This window comes from Sus scrofa, chromosome 9 (assembly GCF_000003025.6).
Source record: "Sus scrofa isolate TJ Tabasco breed Duroc chromosome 9, Sscrofa11.1, whole genome shotgun sequence".
Classification (NCBI taxonomy): Eukaryota; Metazoa; Chordata; class Mammalia; order Artiodactyla; family Suidae; genus Sus; species Sus scrofa.
In genome coordinates, this window is record NC_010451.4 from 5,755,060 (window position 1) to 5,781,017 (window position 25,958).

At 43.0% G+C, this 25,958-nt stretch overlaps 1 protein-coding gene across 1 annotated transcript; it reads right to left on the bottom strand.

Annotated features, from left to right (window-relative positions):
• Positions 7,783 to 10,405, bottom strand: LOC100518622 (olfactory receptor 51G2-like). The gene has a single exon (XM_013989499.2). The coding sequence runs from the start codon at positions 10,201 to 10,203 to the stop codon at positions 9,202 to 9,204; it is 1,002 nt and encodes a 333-aa protein (XP_013844953.2). The 5' UTR covers positions 10,204 to 10,405; the 3' UTR covers positions 7,783 to 9,201.

Below are 25,958 nucleotides of genomic sequence, written 5' to 3' on the forward strand. Positions count from 1 at the left end.
TCCTTTTTATTCTGGGTAATGGTCTGCTTTTTAAGTCAATTTTGTCTAATGTTATTATAACTACAGTCAACTTTATTCTGGTTAAACTTGCATAGTACATCTTTTCATGTTTAAGCCATCTGGCTTTATTTTTAGTTATTTGCAGACAGCAAAGAGTTGGGCCTTGCTTATGTGTCTAGTATGACAAATTTTGATAATCAATTGGAGCATTTAGTTCACTTACATTTAATGTTATACTTGGGTTTAAGTCTAGCTTTTTATTTATTTTGTATTTGTCTCATTTGTCTTTTATTCCTTGATTTCTCCTGTATTGCATTTTTGAGGTTAATCGAAATGCCATTCTAGCCCCTCTACTTGTCTTTAGCTATACTTTATATTTGTTTTGGAAGCTCTAGTGTTTATCCTATATAATCTTAATTCATTGCATTCTTCCTTGAATTAATGTTATACCACTTCATGTAAAATATAAGGGTATTCTAACAGTTCAGTTCCATTTACTCTCTGTCCTTTGTGCTATTTTTACATATATTTTACATAAAATATACACATATATTTATATGTATTTCATATACTTTATGAAGTTTATAAACTTCAAAAGTTTTATCTAAACTGGAGTTCCCATTGTGGCTCAGAGGGAATGAATCTGACTAGTATCCACGAGGACACAGGATGGATCCCTGGCTTTGTTCAGTGGGTTAAAGATTCAGCATTGCCATGAGCTGTGGTGTAGGTTGCAGAGGCAGCTCGGATCCCACATTGCTGTGGCTGTGGCATAGGCCAGCAGCTAGAGCTCTGATTCAACCCCTAGCCTGGAAACCTCCACATGCCTTGGGTGCTGCAAAAAAAAAAAAAAAAAAAAAAAAAAAAAAAAAAAAAAAAAAAAAAAGTTCTAAACTATTTAAAATAATTTAGTAAGAAAAATAGTCTATTATTTTATGCAGTGTTTACTATTTACAGTACTCTTCTTCCTATATATCCAAATTTCCACACAGTATTTCTAATCCACATGAAGAGTTTCCTCTAGCATTCTTGTAGTATAGGTTTGTTGGAAAGAAGTTCTCTCAGCTTTTAACTGGAAATTCTTTATTTGATTTTTATTTTGGGGAATCCCCCTGACTAGTGTCCATGAAGATGCAGGTTCGACCACTAACCTTGCTCAGCAGGTTAAGGACCCAGTGTTACCACAAGCTGTGGCATAGGTCACAGATGTGGCTTGGATCTGGCATCACTGGGGCTGCGGTGTAGGCTGGCAGCTGCAGCTCCAATTTGACCCCTAGCCTGGGAACTTCCATATGCCACAGGTGGGGCCATAAAAATAAAATAAACTAATTAATTTTGATAGACTTTTGTAGGCTATAGAATTCTAGCTGGACAAGTTTATTTTTCCTTTTAGCACTTTAAATGTGCTGTTTCTTCAGTTTTTTATCTCATTTTTATGCAAGTCAGTATCATTTTTATCATTGTTCCCATATTTGTAGTGCATTTTTTTAAGGCTTCTGTTACTTTTTTTTTCTTCATCTTTGGTTCTCATCCATTTGATTTGATTGTGTCAATGTGAAATTTTCTTTGTATTTATTTTGCTTGGGGCTCACTGAATTTCCTGGGTCTATGGGTTAACTTCATAATTTTGTAAATTTGAAAAATATTTTCAATTAGTTCAGCAAGTGTTTTTCTGCCCCATTATCTTTCTACACCTCTGGGACTTCAATCACATATATGTCAGGCTGCTTGAGAAAGACTCACATGTTACTGTATCCATTTATTTGAACTCTCTTATCTCTCCACTTCTACTAACTGGTAAGTAAACTATTGGATAATTTATATTGACCTGTCTTCAGGTTCACTGCATTGTCCAGTCTGATGTTATTCCCAACTATGATATTTTTCCTTCATATCTTATATTTTCACATCTAGAATTTTCATTTGATCCTTTTATACAGTTTCTAAATTCCTCCTGAAATCCCCATATTATCACCCACTTATCCATCTTTTCCCGTTAGAGTTGTATTAAAATATTTGTCAGCTATTTATAAAATGTGGGTTATCAAAAGTCTCTTTCTGTTGACTTTTTCTCTTGATTATGCTTTTTTCTTATGCTTAGTAATTTTTCCACATATACTGGACATTGTAAATGGTGTATTGAAAAGTATCTAGATCCTGTTATGTTCAGGGTGTTTTTAGTTTTTGTCTAGGAGGCGTAGTTAACTTATTAATAGGTCAATGATGTTGATCCTACGAAATTTAACTTCAGGCTTTGTTGAAACAAGGCTATCTCATTTTTAATCTTCTCCCAAGATCCTAGTCCTTAGTATGTGATGTACTTGACCTTGGCCTTTCTGTGGTTTTAACCAGAGACTGAGATGTTACCAAGTCCTCCCGACTTAGGGAAACTTAGGTGTTAAATTCTGTCTTCCCAATGTCAGGAAATTCTCAAAAACAGGGACACTACTCTAAATAAACACGCCGGTCAGTGACTCTTAGCTGCAAAGTCCATGACCTTGTTATACAGGAAGACCACATTGGGGTCCAGCATCACAGCGCTCTCTCCTTTCATTCTTGTTCAGCTGATCTGTCGTAACATGTACTGCTCTGTTGTCTCACCTTCTTCTCATGCCTAACAGTTTCCTTCAACTGAGGGTCAATTTTCTAGCCCTCCTTGGACCCTTTGTCCTTTCTGACACCCACTGTTTAAACATTCTACCAGCAGGCTTAGCAGTTCAAGACTTCCTCATCACACCACTTTTCTCTATTTTATAAAAATACAGAAAGAAGAGAAGAAACTGATTAAATAAAAATTTTTATGGGGAAGAGAGATGAGGATAATGGAACAGAGGGACATGGAGCTCACCTCGTCTCACCAATACATCAAAAATACATCTACATGTGGGAAAATTCTCACAGAACACCTACTGAACACTGGCAGAAGGTCTCATACAACAAAAGCTACAAGAAAGATCACCACATAATTGGACAGGATGAAAGAAAAAAAAGGAATGGGGATGGTGCCTGCATGCCCGGGAAGGAAGCTGTAAAAGAGGAAAGGTTCCCTCATCCTTGGAACTCCCTTCACTGGCTGAGAGATCATCTAGGCAAGAAAAGGAGTTTCAGAGGCTCAGAAAGGAGTATAGCAACTGGCTTGCAGCAGAAAGAACAGAGAGAGACCAGTACAAATGGTTGTGGCCACCTCACTGAACTGCCCAGCCTAAGATGCACATTTGCTGGTGCACAGGAGGGCTATGTGCTGAAACTCAGGCTTCAGCAGACAGACCCAGGGAAAGGGCTGGGTTTGGCTGCACAGCGACAACACGAAAAGGTAGAGTGTGGTCTGGGCTGCAACTAGGGGTGTGAGCAGGATGGAGCCCTTATCCACTATAGAAGCCGCATTGTTAACTTGCACCTAAAGAGACAGGCGTGGCCTCACAATAGCAGCCCTATTCTCTCCAACCTTACAGCAGGATGGCTCCACATATACTAGTGCTAGGAACTCACAAGCGCAAGCAAGTTACCCACACACAGAGGCAAGGCTGAAATCTGAGCTGATATCAGGGGCCATGTGACTTCAGAAGCACAGCTAAAATATGAGCCATGTCCCCATGGCTGTGCAACTTTGGCAGATTTGCACCACTGTCACCTTTGTAAGCGCTGCACCTGTGGGACATCCAGGACGATCACTGGTGCCCCCGAGGCTGAAGCAGGTCTGGCATTAGCAGCTGCAGGCTTTGTAGGTGCATGCACACAGAGGAGGGGCTGGGACCTGGGCTGACGCTATAGCTCCAAGATGTGTGACTACACAGGTGCCAGTGCCTTACTTCAGCAGATGTGCACTGGTGCATATGCACTACTAATTTTGTGAGCACAGAACCTAAGGGACATCCAGGCTGACTGACAGCATTCCCATGGCTGAAGTAGGGCTGAGAGCAGTGCCAAAAACAGTGTACATTGTGAGCACACAACACAGGTGCCAAGGGACCCTACCCAGCACACCTCCAGCTGCTACAGAGGAATACTCAGTGGAACCTCTATAAGCAGAAGTGCTGGAGTCCCTCTGACTTCATACCATAGTTCAGAAATGGATCTGGGGAGACTCCAGTCCAACAACTAGGGAGAAGACCCTGCCTCCAACAGGGCTGTGACAACCACAGAGCAAAGAGGAAGCACTACTCAACTCAAGAGCAGAGAGTTTCTATTGTGGCTCAGCAGAAAGGAATTGGACTAGTATCCATGAGGACACAGGTTCAATCCCTGGCCTCACTCAGTGGGTTAAGGATCCAGCACTGCTGTGAGCTGTGGTGTAGGTCCCAAACACAGCTCAGATCCCTCATTGCTATGGTTGTAGTATAGGCCAGCAGCTGTAGCTCTGATTCAACCCCTAGCCTGGGAACTTCCATACGCTGTGATTGTAGCCCTAAAAAAAAAAGTTGTGACTCTGTTCACAGCAATTACATGCCCATCAAGGCGATAAGAGCCAGCACACACTGAGATAGGTGTGGCAGGTATGCATACTACAAACAGCCCTCAAATGAAAAAGATTAGCCTAACTAAGGCTACGCAGGGACAATCTCAAATTTAAAAAGCCCTTCAAGACTGCAGTAGATAAGTGCTTCTCCTAAATTCATGGAGTCAGTGAAATATAAGTAAAATAAAGAAACAGAGGAATCACTCCCAATTAAAACAACAAGAGAAATATCCTGAAAGAGCAATGAAATAGACCTCTCCAGCCTACTAGATCCTGAGTTGGAAAAGGAGATGATTAAAATACCGAAGGGACTTTAAAAGGCTATTGATAGAAATGTTGATCACTGTAAGAAGGAACTAGAAACTATAAAGAAAAGACAATTAATATGAGAAAACTCACTTGCCAAGATGAAATCCAAGCTAAATGCAATAAATAGGAAACTAAATAATGCGGAGAAGACTATGTTATCTGGAAGACAGAATGGAAATCACCCAATCAAAACAGTAAACAAAAGGCAAATGAAAAAAAATTAAAGCAATATATGAGATATATGGGATAATATAAAGGGAGCCAATCTATACGTGATGGGGATCCTAGAAGAAGAAGAAAGAGAAAAGGGAACCAAAAATGTATTTGATGGAGTTCCTGTTGTGGCTCAGTTGGTTAAGAACCTGACATAGTGTTTGTGAGAATGAAGGTTCAATCTCTGAAGTCAAAGAGCATGTTTCCTCTAGCTCTGTTTGTTTTTGTTTTTTCTCAAGCCCTAAAAAGACCAAAAAAAATGTATCTCAATATAATAAAAGCTATATATGGCAAAGCCACCCCTAAGATCATACTCAATGGTGAAAAGCTGAAAACATTCCCTCTAAAATCAAGAACAAGATAAATATTCCCACTCTTGCCATTTTTATCCAACATAATTTTAGAAGTCCTAGCCACAGCAATCACGGAATAAAAACAAATAAAAGGGATTCAAGTTACTCCGAAAACTCTAAGACATTGATGAAAGAAATTGAAGACAACATAAACAGATGGAAAGATATACCATGTTCTTGGATTGGAAGAATCAATACTGTTTAAATGACCATATTACCCAATGCAATCTACAGATTCAATGCAATCCATATCAAATTACCAATGGCATTTTCACAGAACTAGAAAAAAAAATTAAATTTGTATGGAAACATAAAAGACACCGAATAGCCAACACAATCTTGAGAAAAAACAGAGCTAGAGGAAACATGTTCCCTGACTTCAGACTATACTACAAACCTACAGTGATCAAAACAGTGTGGTATTGACACACACAAAAAGACACATGGATTAATGGAATAGGATAGAAAGCACAAAAATAAGCCCACACGCTTATGGGCAATTAATCTATGACAAAGGAGGCAAGAAATTCAATAGAGAAAAGACAGTCTCTTTAATAATTGATGCTGGGAAAACTGGACAGCTACATGTAAAAGAATGAAATTAGAAATTCTCTAAATACCATATACAAAAATAAAATTATATGTACTACTCAGCCATAAAAAAGAAAAAAATAATGCCATTTGCAGCAACATGGATGCAACTAGAGACTCTCATACCAAGTGAAGTAAGTCAGAAAGAGAAAGACAAATACCATATATCAGTTATATCTGGAATCTAACATACGGTACAAATGAACCTTTCCACAGAAAAGGAAATAATGGACTTGGAGAACAGATTCGTGGTTGCCAAGGGTGAAGGGGAGGGAGTGGGATGGACTGGGAATTTGGGGTTAATAGACGCAAACTATTACAACTGGAGTGGATAAGCAATGAGATCCTGCTGCATAGCACAGGGATCTATATCTAGTCACTTGTGATGGAACATGATGGAGGATAATATGAGAAAAAGAATGTGTATATATATATGTGTGTGAGTGGGTTACAGTAGAAATTGACAGAACACTGTAAACCACCTATAATGGAAAAAATAAAAATCATTATAAAAAATAAGTATTTTTAAATATTTAAATAAATAAATAAAATCATCTGGATTAAAGACCTAAATGGAAAAATGGATACTATAAAACTCTTGAGGAAAACATAGGCAGAACACTCTTCAACATGAATCACAGCAATATTTTTTTAGATCCATCACCTAGAGTAATGCAAACAAATGCAAAAATAAACAAATGGGACCTAATTAAACTTAAAAGTTTTTTTCGTAGCAAAGGAAACCATAAACAAACTGAAAAGACAACATATAGAATGGGAGAAAATATTTGCAAACAATGAAATCAACAAGGGCTTAATTTCCAAAATACACAAACAGTTCATACAGCTCCATATGAAAAAACAAGCAACCCAATCAGAAAAAAGGACACAAGATCTAAATAGACATTTGTCCAAAGAAGATATACAGATGGCCAATAGGCACATGGAAAGATTCTCAACATCACTAATTATTAGAGAAATGCAAATCAAAACCATGAGGTATCAGAATAGACATCATAAAAAATTCTATAAATAATAAATGCTGGAGAGGGTGTGGAAAAAAGGGAATCCTCCTACACTGTTGGTGGGAATGTAAATTGGTGCAGGCACTGTGGAAAACAGTATGGTGATATCTTTAAAAATTAAAAACAGGGTTCCCACATGATCCAGAAATCCCACTCCTGGGCATATATCCAGAGGAAACTCTAATTCAAAAAGATACATGCATCTCATTGTACACGTCAGCACTATTTACAATAGCCAAGACTTGGAAGCAACCTACATGGCCATCAACAACGGATAAAGAAGATGTGGTACATGTAGGGATATATACATACACGCACACAATGGAATACTGCTTAGCCATAAAAAAGAATAGAAACAATGCCATTTGCAACAACATGGGTGGACCTAGAAACTATCATGCTAAGTTGGTAAGTCAGACAGAGAAAGGCAATTATCATGTGCTATCACTTATATGTGAAATCTAAAAATATAATACAAATGAATTTATATACAAAACAGAAATAGACTCCCAAACATAGAAAGCAAACTTACGGTTACCAAACGGGAAAGGGCGGTGGGGTGAGGATAAATTAGGATTTGGGGATTAACATATACACATCACTACATATAAGTAATAAGCAAAAAAGACCTTACTATACAATAGCACTGGGAACTATATTAAAAATCTTATAATGAACTATAATGGAAAAGAACTTGAAAAATTATATATATATGAATCACTTTGCTGTACACCTGAACCTAACCCAGCACTGTAAACCAACCAAACACATTTTAATTTTTAAAATAAAATAAATGCAAATGGCTAGCATGGACATTCATTGCTGTAAACCTACCCAACCTCTGGTGATATAAGCATTCAATCAGATTAATAGGGTTCACATCTCAAAAATATCAAGTAGGTGACACCAATAAAATTAAGGGATCTATTAAACCATCACCCTCATTTATGCCATAAACACATCCATCACCTCCAAAAGTTCCCTTTTGCTTTTTTATTTATTTTTATTTTTCTGTTCTGGTAAGAACACTTAAAATCTATCCTCTTGGAAAAATTTTAAGGTGCAATACAGAACTGTTAACTATGCTGTACAGTAGATCTATCTCCAAACTCATCAAGTTGTAGACATTAAATATGCACAGTTTTATACGTCAATCATACTTCAAAACAGTGGTATTTTTTAAAAAAATGAATTATAAAAAGAACTACCCCGAGGAAAGAAGGAAAAAAAAAAATAAAGACCCGAAAGATGGGAGTTGTTAATGCTGCAGGGATGCCTTTCACTGTCTCATGCATGGACATTGCCCACCCATCATTCAGTTACTAAGTAGTGACATCAGAATACATGTGAAAATTAATATTTACATCTTTTCAAATCATACTTGGTGGAATTGGCAGTCATAGAGATACAGAGAATTAGTAAACCCTGAGAGAAATGCCTTCTTAAAAGACAAAATCATGGAATCTAGCACCAAATGTGGGCTTTTCCCTCCTGTGGGCGCTAATGCAGGCTTAGAAAGTGCGTATTATCATGATGCTAAATACTTAATCATAAGGAAATCTAAATAGTCCTTGAGCAGCTTTCAGGGGCCTGGCATTGCCAACATTTCTCTCTATGTCAAAGCAGAGACACACACGAAAAGAACCCAGAGAACAGCACCACTCTCTAAGATGTCAATACATGCTAGATGAACTTAGCATGTATGGTTTTATCCTACGTGATCCATTTCTTGGTATATGAGCTGGTTCATGTTCAATGTGGGAGAACAGGACCAATTTTAAGGTGACTATAGCTTTCTTAATAATATACCTAAGTATATAATACTACATAATATTCTTAGTGTACATAATATAATAGGAATATACTTCTTCCTTTGGCTTGAAAGGAAATGGGGACAAAAATCCAGTGGGGAAGAGGATAGGAGTGCCTGCCCAAAGAGCTAAGCACACACATCCTCTCAGCGAGCTTGGTGAAGTCCCCTAGGCAAGGAGGTGCTGCAGTACCTATGAGTCTGAAATAGCTCAGCTCTGATCGGAGCAATGAGAGGATCATCAAGATGACTCCTCTACATGCTTTTCAAAGGTCTCAGTCCCCCAAAACTACAACTGCAGAAGCTGATGGCGCCCCCACAAAAGGCTCAAGAGTAAGAATGAACCATTCAGACACCCCAAAACTTTACTCTCCACCAGGATCCTCTCCCATCCCAAGATCCAGGCTGACCCACGGAGGTTGTGTGCCACTGTGTCCGGCTCTTCTATGCGACATCAACCCTCTTCTGCTGGAAGCGCCTCAGGAGGCCCTGACGGATCTGCTTAGACTTGATGCAGTAGACGATGGGGTTCATGAAGGGCGGAACCAAGAAGTGCAGGTTGGCCATGAGCACTGCCAGAGCCGGGTAGCTGTGCTTCTCCACTCGGTGCAACACAGACAGCCCCAGTTTGGGCAAGTAAAAGATGAGAACGATGCAAAGGTGCGAGACACAGGTGTTGAGTGCCTTTAGTCGTTCCCCAGGTGATGCGATGCTCAGCACAGTCCGCAGGATCAGGCCGTAGGACAGCAGGATGAGGGAGGAGTCAAAGCCCAGCGAGAGGAGGATAGAGACCAGGCCAACCAGGCTGTTGACCTGAGTGTCGGAGCAGGCCAGTCCCACAAGGTCGCAGTGCAGGCAGTAGCAGTGAGAGAGGACGCTGATCTGGGGAAAGAGCAGACGCCGCAGGAGGATGGGTCCTGGGAGATTGAGCAGCACCGCCCTCCCCAGGATGGCGGCCCCCACTTTGGCCATGGCAGAGTGGGTGAGAATCGAGGCATAGTGCAGAGGGTCCCGGATGGCAACAAAGCGATCAAAGGCCATGGCCAGGAGGACGCCAGATTCCACGTAGGTGAAGCCGTGGATGAAGAACATCTGTGCTGCGCAGAGATCAAAGGGCAGCTCCCGAGCACTCAGCCAGAAGAGCCGCACCATGGTGGGGAAGGTGGAGGCACAGAGGCCCAGGTCAGAGGCCGCCAGCATGGACAGCAGGATGTACATGGGTTCGTGGAGGGCTGGGTCTGTGCGGATCAGGAAGAGGACGAAACTGTTACCCAGGATGGAAACCACACAGAGGAGGTTGATGGGGAGGGAAACCCAATGATGAGCCGCTTCCAGGCCTGGAAAGCCGGTGAGGAGGAAGGTTGAATGGCCAGAAATGCTGCTGTTGCAGGAGAGCATAGTGACTCCAGGAGAGCGTTGTCCATCCTGTAAGTGAGAGGCACTCATTCAACTGATCATCACTTATAAAGTCCCTACCGAGTACTAAGGACTGGACACGAAGAGTTGCCCCACAACACTTTCTCAGGCCACGAGAGAAACCCCATTCCTCCGAGGCGCTCCATTCCGCTCCATTCCCTAGATAATTTCATCTTCCCCGTGAATAAAGTGATAGTGAGTAAATTTCATGAGCTCATCTCCGCTTACTGCTTCAGCCACTCAGCCTCTATCCTCGCTCTGGCCCAAACAGCCTCCGTTCTTACTTTAGCTATGTCCAAGACCTATCCCCAGAGTGTCTTCTCAGACTAAGTAATGAAGAAAGGAGAATTGTCTTCTGTTTAAATTCATGTTTAGACTCCATTCTATTTATTCTTGGAGGCGGATTTTCCACAGGCTGACCCATCTATTAACAAATGCACCAGAAAGGACACACTCAAACAAAAGATGTATTTCCAAAACCATCCTCTGAAAAGGCTGCTTGTTTGTTCCTCTGGTGCTATGACAGAATCAACATTTTCTGTATTTCTTTTCTGGAAAATCCTTTGGGGCCTGAAGATTCTTTCCCATGGGCTCAATGGTACCAAATTTCTCTCCCGTGAAGGCGGATTGGCTTGGAGGATGTATCCAAGAGTTCGCTAAAGCTACATCTGGTAAACACGATGGGAACTGAGATGAACTGCCTTTTTTTTTAGTTTTTTGTGCCACCCCACAGCGTATGGAGTTCCTGGGCCAGGGATCAGATCTGAGCCGCAGTTGTGACCTATGCCACATCTGTGGCCATGCTGGATCCTTTAACCCACTGTGCCAGGCCAAGGACCAAACTTGCATCCTGGTGCCACAGAGACACTGCCGATCCTGTTGCACCACAGCGGGAACTCATGAATTCTCTTTTGTTAAGCTCCTTCCTTCCAACACCACCTCCACCTCACTGGCTACTGAGACTTGCACGTTTTCTTTGGACCCTGGCTTGGAGACAGTCCAGTGGCCGTGAATTTAATTAGAAGACATTTTTCTCTTACGTGTCTTTTTTTAGGCTTCTTATCATAAAAGCAGTTATGATAGGACCAAGTGCTTTGAAGGTCTCCAGAGGTGGGGGGCTGAAGGGTGGAGCTGACAGGTCCTAAGGGACCCCACCTAAAGAGCCAGGCGGAGAAGCTTGAGCTTCCAGAACCCCAGGCTTCTCAACATTAAGCAGGGAGCCAGAGCGTAGTGTGTAAGCTCGTCTATTCCCATCATTCACATAACACTTTTGGGCTACGCGGCCTCCCAAACCTCTTTCCTCCGCAGCAGGATGGTATCTCCCTTTGTCTATTGAGCATCTTCATGTTGGTTGCATTGTAGACCCAATGTCCTGAGGAACCTACAAACTGTAATTCCCCTTTCCCCCAGAGCGCACCCTCTAGGACCTGTTGGGCCTGCCTGCCTTTCCTGTTATCCGTGAAATCTCAAAACAAAACAAAACAAAACAAAAAACCTAGTATCTCTTCTCACTCTGTAATATACTTCCCAAATCAACTATCTGTGAACTATCTCTTCCTTTCAGATCCCATTGAAAATAATCCACCTGAAATCACATTATTTCCCCAGATATTATAACAGCCTCCTAACTACCCCACATTGTTCAGTCGTTCTGTATTCTGGTTGGCCTTCCACGTTGCCTTTAGAATCATGATCAGAATGCTGAGGAAAAGACTAGCATGAACATTTAAGTGCGTGTGGGTCTGGGGAGGAAGCACAGCCATCAGACTTGTTTCGGGGAGGTGTCTCCTAACAGGACTTGTTTCATGATGCTCACTGGTCCCTGAAGTCACAGGATCAGATCGAAGCAAGATCTTTGTGGAGGGTCCAGAGCAGGAAGGACCTTGCTCATCCTTGCTCTGTCGCCTCCTAAGTCACCTCTCCCCTAAGCACTAAAAATGCTGCTCATATCTTTCTACGCAAATATACCATATTCAATAATCCTTAAAATGTGCTTTTAGTTGAAATATAAAATGTGCATAGAAACACCTACATCGCCTAAATGTAACACCTGAGAAACTGCCTCAAAGGGCACATACCCACGTACCAAGCCCCCAGGTCAAGAACCAGTACTGCCAGCCTCCCCATGAACCCATGACCCCTTCCAGTCCCTCCAACCTCTCGGTGACAACCACTGTCCTGAATTCTAACACCACAAATTAGTTTTTCCTGTAAGAATCATGAAGTATATACTCTTCCCATCTGCTTCCCTTTGTTTAAGCTTCTGTCTATTTGTTGAAGGATGGTTTGGTTTATGTTTTGTCTTTTTTTTTTTTTTTTTTGTTGTTGTTGTTGTTGTTGCTATTTCTTGGGCCGCTCCTGCGGCATATGGAGGTTCCCAGGCTAGGGGTCCAATCGGAGCTGTAGCCACCAGCCTACGCCAGAGCCACAGCAACGTGGGATCCGAGCCACGTCTGCAACCTACACCACAGCTCACGGCAACGCCGGATCGTTAACCCACTGAGCAAGGGCAGGGACCGAACCCGCAACCTCATGGTTCCTAGTCGGATTCGTTAACCACTGCGCCACGATGGGAACTCCTGGTTTATGTTTTGTAATTGCTGTCTTGCTCAACGGACTTTCCATCATGTGTCAAGCACTGTGTCAGGAAACGGCATATACAAAGGAAAGCCCACGGAAGGCAGGAGACCCTAAAGGAACGTGCGTATTTGTTCCAACGTGAGCAGGTGTGATTCCACCAGTTTCCCATGATGATTCTCCGTAAGGACAGGAAGAGCACCTGTCATCATCTGTTACCCGACAGCTGCACACTGAGTATGGTGTTACCTCCCGTCGCCACAGTAAGGGGCTGAGTCTCAGGCAGAATACCGTGCTCCAGGCTGAACAATCCTGATCCCAGATCAGCCCTGATTCTCCAAGCCGTGCCCTAGCAGAAATCTTAGGACACGTCTCCCAAACTGCCAGGCAAGACTGGAAGGCCGGAAACCAAATCGGAGGCTTTTCCTCTGGATACAACTTAGTCCTTATACAGGAGCCCACCTGTGAGCAATGGTTTCACAGACTATCATCCCATACGGCATCAGATGGTTTGCACAAAGCTTCTGTCCACAGTGGAGTGAAAGGACAACCACCTGCCCACAGTCCCATCAGAGAAAGAGAACGTGCTCAAGCCCTTGGACAGCCCCTTTTTCTGAAGTCCCTGGAGATCCCTGCATTACTGCGCTGGAGTTAAATCCACTTTGCCTTATGCTTTTTTACCTTTTATTTTTTTTTTTCCCTTTTTGCCACGTCCCTTGCTTTCTGACACGTCTTCAGGGTCCTAAGTTTATTTTCTTACTCAGTAACAGTAAGAGTTACACCATAACACATTTGTCTTTTATGAATGCTTCCTACACATATGCTTACTAAATCCCCTAACCATGGGGGATATTTTTCATTTTCTGATGAAGAAATTCGGGCCAAGACGAGCAAAGTAACTTTCCCAAGGTCATGATGTTGGATGATGGATCCAGGATTTAAGTCCAGGCTGGGCAAAAGAAAAAGGCTATTTGCCTAATTGCTCCATATAAGAAAAGGCATCTTGGCACTTCGTGGTTATTAGATCCTTCGTCCTCAGGATAATTTCAAGGCCAGTTTTTCTGTCCCCCTCCCTCCAACCCCATCTCTCTTTAAAGCAGATGCAGAGGTTTGAGCCAGGAGTGAAGTCACCTGCTAAGAGAAGTGATCTTCAAATCAGTGCAGCCAGCTTCTTTGCTTCCATCACTCCCAGCTTTTCCAACCTTTCCACACAGGATGCAATCGCCAAGTTGCCTGCAGCAGCCCGCCCGCACCCAAGACCCAAGAATCCAGTAGTCAGTTTGTGATAGAAGACAAAGCTGTGTCTCCTCTCCCTGTTCTGCTGCAGGGGTAACAGGGGGTTCACCAAAACATTGCACGCCTATCATGTAAAAAAACAAACAGGAGTTCCTGTCATGGCTCAGTGGAAACGAATCTGACCAGCATCCATGAGAATGCAGGTTCGATCCCTGGCCTTGCTCAGTGGGTTAAGGGTCTGGCGTTGCCGTGAGCTGTGGTGTAGGTCGCAGACGTGGCTTGGATCTGGCATTGCTGTGGCTGTGGTGTAGACCAGCGGCTACAGCTCTGATTTGAGCCCTAGCCTGGGACCCTCCATATGCTTCAGGTGTGGCCCTAAAAAGATTTTTTAAAAAAGTTTAGATTTAAATCTTGACTCATCCACTTTCTTCAGGATCTTAGGAAGTTGAGTGCCTCAGTTTTCCTATATACAAAATGGGAATGAAAGTTAACACCTGCCTCATATGGCAGTAAATACTTGATAAATACTCGTCATAATTTTTTAAAGTGCTTATGTGTTAGGCACTGTGCTAAGTGCTTTGCATGTAGTCTCAATTTAATATCTATTTTGATCTTAAGAGTCAAATATTATTTTCACAGATTTTAGTGATGAGAGTGCTCGGGAATGGACAGATGCCTACACCACAGCTCATGACAATGCCGTATCCTTAACCCACGGAGTGAGTCCAGGGATTGAACCCACATCATCATGGATACTAGTCAGGTTCATTACTGATGAGCCACAGCGGGAACTCCCAGAGACCATATTCTGAAGCCCTGGGTTATACTGCCTTTGTCAGCTGGCTATGATGGTTATTAATATTAGGAGAGCTGTAAACTGCCATCCCCAAAGTAGATGAAATACGACTACAGATTTATGAAATCTCCTCATTTACTGCCCCTAACTCCTCCCTGACTGCTCATATGCATCAATCCTTGAAGTTCCCAGTAGAAGAGTTCTAAGATTATAAAGGGCCCATGCACTTACTGACAACTTCTGTGTTGACCACTGTGTGAGTTTAATTATAGCTCACGGCTTAGAAAGAACTTCCTCCTGAGAGAGCAAAGGAGCAACGTAATAAAACCATATATGCAAAAATAAACAGCGAGAGAAAGAAAGAGCAGGAGAGACAGAGAAAGAATTTGCAGAGCAAACCCGTTCAAGGGCAAGAGGAAAAAATTAAACTACCCTCTTTGCCCTTCTACCATCTTACTCATCAGGTTCCAAAAGACCATGAACAGTGCCAAGACTCTATTTCCTAACCAGGGAAGTCTGCCCCTAAGTGGTTCGTGGCCAAACTATGAGCCACCAAAAAGAAGCGACCCAGTTGAGAGAGAGAGGGTTGGAGACCCTCTTCCTACAAGAAGGTTTCTATGGCAACTGATGCCCAAGGGGATGTAAGGCTTTAAGCCTCTGGATTTGCCAGCTGAGTCCTGGGGCCAAAAGGGAGGTTATGGACCATGAAGCTCTGGCACTGCAGCCCCAGCTTAACAAAGGCCATCGGGAGCTGGGGACCCACATTTTCGCCATGCTCAGGATGCTGTTGTGCTTTAGCCAAGCTGAGCACCAATACTGCTTTACTCAGGAAGACACCTAGCATGAACCTGTCTGGGGCAGGCACCTGTAACTGGACAGTCACAACCCTTCTGCAGTGTCTCCAGTTCCCCAGAAACAGCTCAGATCCCCTCTACCTCCTACAGCTTTCCAGCAGTTTGAACCTTTATTCTGTTCTAGGGATGTGTGGGGACATGTCCTTCCCCCCGTGCATGCAAACCAAGAGATGCTCAGGAGCCACTGCTTTAACACAAGACTTAAATCCTGAAAACTAGCAACGAAACTGCAGTGAAATCTGAGTTGAGGCATAAAGCTGGAGTTCCTTAAAAGGCTTTAGTTTGTTTATAGATTTGGGATTCATACAGGAAAAAAAATCGTGATTATTAGATAAATCTGATCCCATCAGTCTTTTGAAAATTCCTTCCTTAAGCCCTTTATTTTTTGTATCATTTATATATATATATTTTTTTTTACTGTACAGCATGGTGACCCAGTTACACTTACATGTATACATTCTTTTTTCTCACATTACATGCTCCATCATAAGTAACTAGACAGAGTTCCCAGTGCTACACAGCAGGATCCCATTGCTAATCCATCCCAAAGGCAACATTCTGCGCATTTATTTACCCCAAACTCCCAGTCCCTCCCACTCCCTCCCCTTCCCCCTTGGCAACCACAAGTCTATCCTTCCTTAATCTCTTTAAATGTGTTTATGCGATAGATCCCCTTCAAATCCCACCTTCAAAGTGCTGCCTCATTTAAAAGCTGGCAACCAAATCTTTGACTAGATATTAACTAGGGAAGCCTGGTAATATATGAAGAGATGCCAGCGTCTGGAATGGATCAAGAATGTCTCTAAGTATTGAGTGATATTTAATTTTAAATAAGTAATAGAGCAGGTAGGTACTTAGGTAGGTAGATAGTATCAATCTGGCTTCAGACTTCTTTGTTATCAATCATGGGTACCTGTGAATATGCTGTAACCCAGCTTCTGTGCCTTTCCCTCCTGGATTAACACAGATAAATCTGCTAAGGAGCTGAGACATCTGCAAATGTGGTACCTTCCTTGAATGTCTGAAAAGCACCAGGAGTGGATGTTCCATTAAAATCATGCATCTCCTCATATTAGCTTTTCAGAGGTTGGGACAGGTGGCATCTTACAGGTATCTGCTCCAGGGTGGGCAGCATGAGCAGACATAGGTACCCTCTACCCAGATTGCCGGGTTTAAATCCTGGCCTTATCCATGCCGATGGATAAGCAGTGAGGTCCCACTGTACAGCACAGGGAACTATGTCCAGGATCTTGGGGTAAAACATGATGGAAGATGGCTGAGACAAAGAATGTGTGTGTGTGTGTGTGTGTGTGTGTGTGTGTACGCACATATGACTGGGTCACTATGCCGTAAATCAACTATAGCTGTAAATCAACTATACTCTAACAAAAAATAAGATTTTTTTAAAAAATAAAGATATAAATCCTGGTCTTACTACTGATTAACTGTATAACACTGGACACATTTCTTAACCCTCCTATGTCCTAATGCTCTCACCTATAAAAGGGGAATTTCTCACACTGTTTTGCTAAGGTTAAATGAGCTCGTCAAGAAATAATCCCTTAATAAATGCTAACCCTGATCAGCTGTTACACAGCTGCCAGCCTTCTCAAGTTTGCTAAGGATGAGCTAGAAAGTCACCCCTCTACACCTGTTCAAACTACAGAGGACAAGCTGGCTAGGATGTGGTCCTGCAGATGGACCCCAGATCAAGGCTGAGCCTATCCTCTCTGAGTCTCTTTGCCCATAATCAGAAGGCCCGCAGTGATATGCAGGAAATCCATCAGTTTCAGCCTGTGCAAGGAGCAGCTCCTGCGGCTGGCATCCCCAGGAGCTTGTCCTGTGGCTTTGGCTGGCTGGTTGGGGCCTGGGAAGCAGCAGTGTTTCCTTTCATCATGGGATGACCATGTTTCTCAGTAAGGAACAGTCAAACTCAAAAAGGACATGGGAGTTCCCGTCGTGGTGCCGCGGAAACAAATCCAATTAGGAACCATGAGGTTGCAGGTTCAATCCCTGGCCTCGCTCAGTGGGTTAGGATCCAGCATTGCGGTGAGCTGTGGTGTGTAGGTTGCAGATGTGGCTCGGATCTGGTGTTGCTGTGGTGTGGTGTAGGCCGACAGCAACAAACAGCTCTGATTAGACCCCTAGCCTGGGAATCTCCATATGCCACAGGTCCAGCCCTCAAAAGACAAAAAAGACCAAAAAAAAAAAAAAAAAAGGACACGGATGTGATAAGAACTCATTACAGGTATGACCCAAGCTCATTATGTCATACAGAGGATCAGCAGAGGCCAGAGGTAACTCTCAGGTTATGGAAAGACCTGGAGGGTAGTTGTCTGCCCTGAGCAGAGACCATTCAGTGCCGCCAAGAGGCCAAAACGCTGGTGTGGGGCAGCAGTGCGAGGCCTCCAGACTCCGGGCCCTCCCCCAGGCCCGGCTTTGACACCCGGCTCCCCGCACTCACCATCACTCCAGAGCCTGCGTCTCCTCTCCAAGGCACCTCTGTTTGTGAAAAGCATTGTTTGCTGTGTCGATAAAGACCAGGCCTTTATAATCCTCCCGGTGGAAGCAGAGAAATAACAGGTCTGCTGGGATTCTGGGTGCAAAACAGGAGATTTTCTTAATTGAACGTGTTGAGCCCCCTGAGTGCTGGGCCAGGCAGCGGCGGGACCTGAAAGGAAGCATCGAGCCCTACATCCTGATGGTTTTTGCTAAGGGGCACCAGAAAGAAACCAAAGTATGCCTCCTCCCAAAGAGCCCACCCCCAAGTAGCCAGGTGGTACCCAGAGGCGGGTGGGAACCAGGCTGGTTAGAGACTGGTACGCGGTCTGACCTTCTGGGGCTCCAGAGCCTGCAAGGAATTTCCATTTCTAGAGAGAAGGAGAAATCAGGCATGTAACCAAAAAGACATGCCTCAGTGCTTTAAATATTAGGAGCGCGTTGGAAAGGAGAAAAGTTTTCTGTATCTAACTTTAGGTCTGTGCCTAGGGAATGAAGGTGCTTGAAAATAAAGCTATAATGATGGAGCAATACCTCTCACCTGTTAATACCCGCGGAGTGCTTTCATCAAGCGTGAGAGAGCAGAAAAGCTGCTCTCTATTCCTGGATCTGTTTCTCAGCACATGTGTGTAATGAGCAGATGGCTTTAACTCCTTGAGCTTTTGATGCTTCTCTTGTAAACCAGGAATAATGGTTATTTCGTGGGATCCGTACTGGTGCATCATATGAGCTCCATACAGGCTCCCTTTCCTTCCAATGGGAAATTGAGAAGAGTCTTCAGGAATCTGCTTGGACTCCTCTGCACAGCCCATCCTCACGCCACACTTCCTCCACCCCTCTTAGAGTTTTGGGTCTTTTAAAATAAATAGTTTATCTCAGGATAGATTTACAGAAAAGTTACAAAGTTAGCATAGAGAATGTCTACATATCCTTCACCCAGTTTCTGTAATGTTACGTAAACATGGTACATACACCAAACTAGAGAACTCATATGGGTACATTACTGTTAACTAAAGTTCAGATTTTATTTGGATTTCTCCCGTTTTCCCACCAGTGTCTGTTTTCTGCTCCAGAAGTCAATGCAGCTGCCACATTGCAATTCGTCTCATGTCTGCTTAGTCTCTTCTGGTCTGTGAGGGTCTCTCAGGCTTTCCTTGGCTTTCAGGACCTTGAGAGTCTTGAAAAATGTCAGTTATCTTGTAAAAGGTCAGAGGTTTTCATTCACTGGTTTCAGCTGTCCCTGCTTCCTTTCTCTCCACCATGGACAGAAGATCACATAGAGGTGACAGGCTACAGGATGTTGTGACTCCTCTTTGGATATTTTAGCTTATTTCGTATACAATTTTGAAAGGTTGCTTTTCCTGTACAGTTATTACAAAATATTGGCGAAATTCCACATGTTGTACAGTACATCCTTGAGCCTGTCTTATACCCAATCATTTGTCCCTTCCACACCACCGCCCCCAAATTGCCTCCTCACCCCACAAGGGGAATCACTCGTTTGTTCTCAAGATCCGTGAGACCTAACTCCTCTTTATTCCACTCCAGGTTCCCGGGTTTCCTGCAGATTAGAGAACAGCATATTTCCGGGTTCTCTCTGCCATTGAGAGATGCTGGGGTTTTCCAAACGGTCCTTCTGACTGCAAGCCAATCTCTGTCCTCCGTGAGCTGCACCCCAGTGCAAGCCTTCCCATACCTATCACACACCCTTTTATCATTCACTGAAATTTTATTTTTAAATGATTTTTATTCTTCCATTATAGGTGGTTTACAGCATTCTGTCAATTTTCTACTGTACAGCAAGGTGACCCAGTCACACATACATATATACATTCTTTTTCTCACATTATCCTCCATCATGCTCCATCATATATGACTAGATATAGTTCCCTGTGCTACACAGCAGAATCTCATTGCTTATCTATTCCAAATGCAATAGTTTCCGTCTATTAACCCCAGACTCCCAGTCCATCCTACTCCCTCCCCCTCCCCCTTGGCAACCACAAGTCTATTCTCCAAGTCCATAATTTCCTTTTCTGTGGAAAAGTTCATTTGTGCCATAGATTAGATTCCAGATATGTGATATCATATGGTATTTGTCTTTCTCTTTCTGACTTACTTCACTCAGGATGAGCGTCTCTAGCTCCATCCATGTTGCTGCAAATGCAATTATTTTGCTCTTTTTATGGCTGAATAGTATTCCATTGTGTATATATACCACATCTTCCTAATCCAATCATCTGTCAATGGACATTTAGGTTGTTTCCATGTCTTGGCCATTGCAAATAGTGCTACCATGAACATACGGGTGTGTGTATCTTTTATAAGGAAAGTTTTGTCTGGATATATGCCCAAGAGTGGGATTGCTGGGTCATATGGTAGTTCTATATTTGAGATTTTAGATACTTTTCATGCTTCAGTTTCTAGATGTAAAGAGATCACTTTTGAACAGATTCTTAACTGTTTTGTTGAAATACTCACCTCTCTCTGATGAAATACTTTCTTTCGCTTTTCTCACACCTAATTTTAGGATGCTTTCTTTATCTTCAAAGTAATAAATACGGCTAATGCCAGGTCTTCTCTCAAACCAGGGATGGAGGAGAAAATGGTAAATGGAAGTATACAGGAGACACTTCAGAGCAATTCTATCTGCTTATGAGAGACTGCTCCTTGTTCTACTCATTCTAAACGTGAGCTGTGGTGTAGGTTGCAGACGCTGCTCAGATCCCACGTTGCTGTGGCTGTGGTGCAGGCTTTCAGCTTTGGCTCTGATTGGATCCCTAGCCTGGGACCTTCCATATGCCGCACATGCAGCCCTAAAAAGCAAAGCAAAGCAAATAAAATCCACACTATCCAATAGTCTTTGATGTGGTCACAAAATGGGGGTTCCTTTATTCATTATACTTTACCCAGAGATGAACTGAGCACAATCCTTTGCTCTGAAGCTTATGCTTCTAAAAGAGAGTAAAAGCATGGGTAAAACCTAAACTGGTACATTGCTCTCTGCTTTAGTGGACAAGGAGAAGGAGTTGAGACTCTAAGAGCAGGTTGGCCTTAAACATATTAAAACAAAAGGCCTGGATTGTAGTAGAGATCATTGTGCATAGAATCAAGCAGAATTTAATTAAACTCCTTAATTTCCAAGTAGGTACTCTGTTCTAGGTACCTAGACTTTAAAGGCATCAGGATCCACTTTATAAACTTGAGACGATAAGACTATCTGGAGAGGTATAGATGAGATGATATGTATAAAACACTAAACATTTGCATGTTTGCTCTCAATATAGTGCTCCCCTCTCTTCACTGCAAGAGGTTAATTCCTGAATGCTGGATTTCCCAGGCTCCCTTGTGGTCTGGTTTCTACCTGGGTTTGGGGATTGCAAATATCAAAGGAAGATGGACCAGATCCTCTAGATGAGCCTGAGGAGGGATTAAATTATCGACCTTTATTCAGTAGGCAACGGGAGCAAGAAAAAAGAGAAGTGAGACAATCAGCATTGGGGGAAGGGAAGTGAGGCAAGGAAAAATGCAAAACAATGCAATGTAACGCATGATCACGCTGGACAATAGTTCCTCATGAGTTTCAAAAAGACACTCCTCAGCCAGCGGGGTTTGCTCGTCAGAGGACTTGCCAGGAGGAACCCGACCTGGAAGGAGTCCCTAGGAGAGGAAGGAGGGGAGTTTATCTGTCCCACCCTATCTCTGCTGTCAGTGATCACCTCATGGAGAACTAACTTCCTACAATTTTTGCTTGTGTCATTTGCCTATAACAGCTTCTCAGAAATCTGGATCTCATGACCTGCAGTGTGAGGTCGCATTCAAATCCAAAACTGTGTGTACAGACTGATAACCCAACACTGCTAGGATGCCAAGAGATTAAGAGAGGTTCAAAAGAATCAGGTGAAGCAGCAGCTCCAATTCACCCCAGCCTTGGGAATATCCACAGGAGACAGGAAAGGCTGTAAAAAAAGAAGAAAGAAAAGAAAATTCTATATACATTAAAAAAGAGTTATGAATTTCTACAGAATGTCTGGGTCATAGGTGATAAATGCAGAAAATTCCATAGGTGTAATAGGATTCAATCATGCAGTGATTGTAAATCTATCCATTCATTTTTCTGATATGTTATTACAAACTTTTGACTAGATTTTCCTATGCTCTACAGTAGGTTTTCATTAATCATATTTTTTATAAGTAGTGTGTATATGTTATTCCTACCCTCCTAAAATGAATAGAACATTGTAATTCAACTATACTCCAATAAAAAGCACTGTTGGTGGGAATGTAAGCTGGTACAACCACAATGGAGAACAGTATGGGTGTACCTTAGCAAACTATACGTAGAGCTACCATATGACCCAACAGTCCCAGTCTTGGGCATATATCCAGGCAAAATTTCCTTAAAAAAGACACATGTATCCACATATTCATTTCAGCACTATTCACAATAGCCAAGACATGGAAACAACCCAAATGTTCATTGACAGATGATTGGATTAGGAAGATGTGGTATATATACACAATGGAATACTACTCAGCCATAAAAAAGAACAAAATGATGCCATTTGCAGCAACATGGATGAACTAGAGATGCTCATCCTGAGTGAAGTAAGTCAGAAAGAGAAAGACAAATACCATATGATATCACATATCTGGAATCTAATCTATGGCACAAATGAACTTTCCACAGAAAAGAAAATCATGGACTTGGAGAATAGACTTGTGGTTGCCAATGGGGAGGCGGGGGGAATGGGATGGATGGGGAGCTTGGGGTTAATAGATGCAGATTATTGCCTTTGGAATAGATAAGCAATGAGATCCTGCTGTGTAGCACTGGGAACTATATCTAGTCATGTATGATGGAGGATAATGTGAGAAAAAAGAATGTATACATGTATGTGTAACTGGGTCACCAGGCTATACAGTAGGAAAAAAAATTGGGGAAATAACAATAAAAAATTTTTTAGTCAAAATTAAAAAATTAAATTTAATTTAAAAAAAGAATCTGAGGTGGTTCACAAGATTAGGACCAAGTACATATCACCCTGAAGGACAGTGGTGAAGGAAAATCTTCCCACTGGACAGAACTTGAAGCAGGGAGTTGTCCACTTTGCTTGAAAGACAAGGTGAACCGGGGAGTTCCCACTGTGGCTCAGTGGTAATGAACCCGACTTGTGGGGTAGGTGGGTTTGATCCCTGGCCTCACTCAGTGGGTTAAGGATCCAGTGTTGCTGTGAGCTGTGGTGTAGGCCAGCAGCTGCAGCTCCGATTCAACCCCTAGCCTGGGAACCCCCATATGCCATGGGTGCAGCTCTAAAAAGCAAAAAGAAATAAGAAAGATGAATTGATGTATGTGATATATGGATACCACCTCAACCATGTTTTACAGATCGGTCTGTGGGTCCAGGGCTGAAAAACACTGAGAGATGAATAACAGAGTTATGGGTAGAAGCGTGCCCAGAATTTCTAGGAAAGGGTCCAGAGTGGAAATATTTTTGCCCATGTGCATACCCACTGGAGGACGTACAATGCCGAGAATGCACTCGGTCATCAGATAAATAAGACCACCCGTTCTGTGGCTGTTGATCAGCCTCTGTCCCAGTCACCTGTTGCTTGTGTGGGCTTCTGTACAAGTGTCCTTATCAGGAGTGGTCAACAGACAAGCTTGAGGAGAAACCCATACTCAGGCAGAGCTTGTATCCCAGCTGCAATGGACACCTGCCCATAAAAGGCAGCTCTGAACCTGACTTTTCCTACTTCTAAGAGAATCTAGTGGCACGTGAATTACATTGAACCAAAAGCAACATATCCTGACAAAACTGGTACTCTGCCAGAGACAGATCCATTCTCCATCTGACATTGCTTCTGCCAGCACCATCATCTTCAAACCTCACCATCAGGGTCGCCAACAACATCACTTGACTGTCAAAGACTCTGGGAACGGGACTGCCCTTGGAAGTAGTGGTCTTACACTGGGCATCATCAGCCATTAGAAGCTGGGAGGTACTGCTGAGGGCTCAGGTACGGCAGCAGTTTGTAAACAACCCCCTCCCATGCAATGGGAAGGGTGCCCCATAAACTCTAGCACATGTCTAAAATCAACAACAAAATATATGGTGGCAATTTTTTCATATCCATCATGAACACAGTCTTCGGAGAATCAAGAAGGGGAGGGAGAAACAGCCCCTGTTTATCATCAAACTAGTGACTCAATTACAAAACATTTTCTTTCCATCCCCTAACAGAGGCTCGGCCCCGTTTGAAGGAACTAGTTAAGAAAGGAAACTCCTTCCACCAGAGTAAGAAAACCTGGCTCTAATAAACAGGAATTTGCCACTGTCCCCAGGCTCTCTGGGGCTTCTTAAACCCGAAAAGGTAGAGGATGGGGTTTCTATACTAGCTGGAATGACTCATCCCTATTATCAAGGAGAATGTGACTTGCTAGCACATAATGGGGGCAAGGAAGACGGTGCCCAAAACCCACAACAGACATTGGAAAGATGCCTAATTAACAATGGCCAGTGCAATGAAGACAGGAACATTAAGAATACCGATGATTCAGGAATGAAGATTTGGGTCCCCTCACCAGGAAAAGAAGCCTGAAGGATTCAAGTACTGGCTGTGAATGAGGAGCATCGGGGATGAGGGAAAACTTTGGTTCCATAGCCACTTGAAAGGTGGAAACAATGACAGCTATGCATTTGTTATGCTAATTGATCTGTGTGCACACTATTGAGCAGGTACCAATGCAACCCTAGGTGTATATATGAACATCTTCATTTAACAGGTGCATAAACTGAAGCTCAGAGAGATGGCAGGTAACTGGAAAAGAGCAGAGTTAGCACCGAACCCACGTCTGCCCGATCACGAGACCTACACTCCTGTCTACCCCTCCCTACTCCACGCCTGCAGGAAACCACGGAGGGGCTGCAAGGGACAGGAAGCAGATCATTTTCTGAGTGACTGAAAATTTGCATATGTCCCCTCTATTTTTATTTTATTTATTTATTTTTTTTACTGTTTCCCACTTTGCTTTCTGGGATTATGTTCTTGGAATTAAATCTGAGTGTAGAGACACAGAGGTACAACTTGGACCTAAGACATCAACTTCTGGCCTTTCACTGAGCAAATTCTCTTAAAAACAGAATTGGAAATTTCAAAGAAGCATGGAGTGTCTTTAGGTCTCCCAAATCTATAGAAAATATTAAGTGAAGTTCAGTTGATGTTTGTTTTCATTTGTTTTTGCTTTTTAGGGCCACACCTACAGCATGCAGAGGTTCCCAGGCTAGGGGTTGAATCAGAGCTACACCTGCTGGCCTACACCACAGCCACAGCAATGCCAGATCCTTAATCCACTGAGCGAGGCTAGGGATCAAACCTGCCTCCTCATGGATGCTAGTCTGATTCATTAACCGCTGAGCCACGACGGGAACTCCCGATATTTATTTTATATGGGGACAAAAGAAATGAGTAGGAAGGAAGTGAGAGTTTTTCCAGCCTCACCATCTTCCTTCTCTACAGCACATGAGCACACCTATCAGCTGCGCCTACAACCTCTGCTTGGACTCTCAGGCAGCCTGTTATCTCCTGGCTGTCCCTAACACGAGGGTCCTCCCTGAACTTTTAACTCTCAGGCACCATGGTTTACCGTGTCACTTAAAGTCACCTCACTCCCTTTATTCTCAGTGTCCTCTCCTGTGACAATAACTCAACTGCTAAGTCGCTGCGTGGCTTAAAGCAAACAACCTGACACAGCAGTATTAACCCTAACCCTAACCAGTAGGCGGAAGCCACCCACCCCAAGCATCCGTCGACAGATAACC

Coding starts and splice junctions, on each gene's coding strand:
- LOC100518622 (XM_013989499.2), bottom strand. CDS start 10,203: ATGAGTGCCTCTCACTTACAGGATGGACAACGCTCTCCTGGAGTCACT.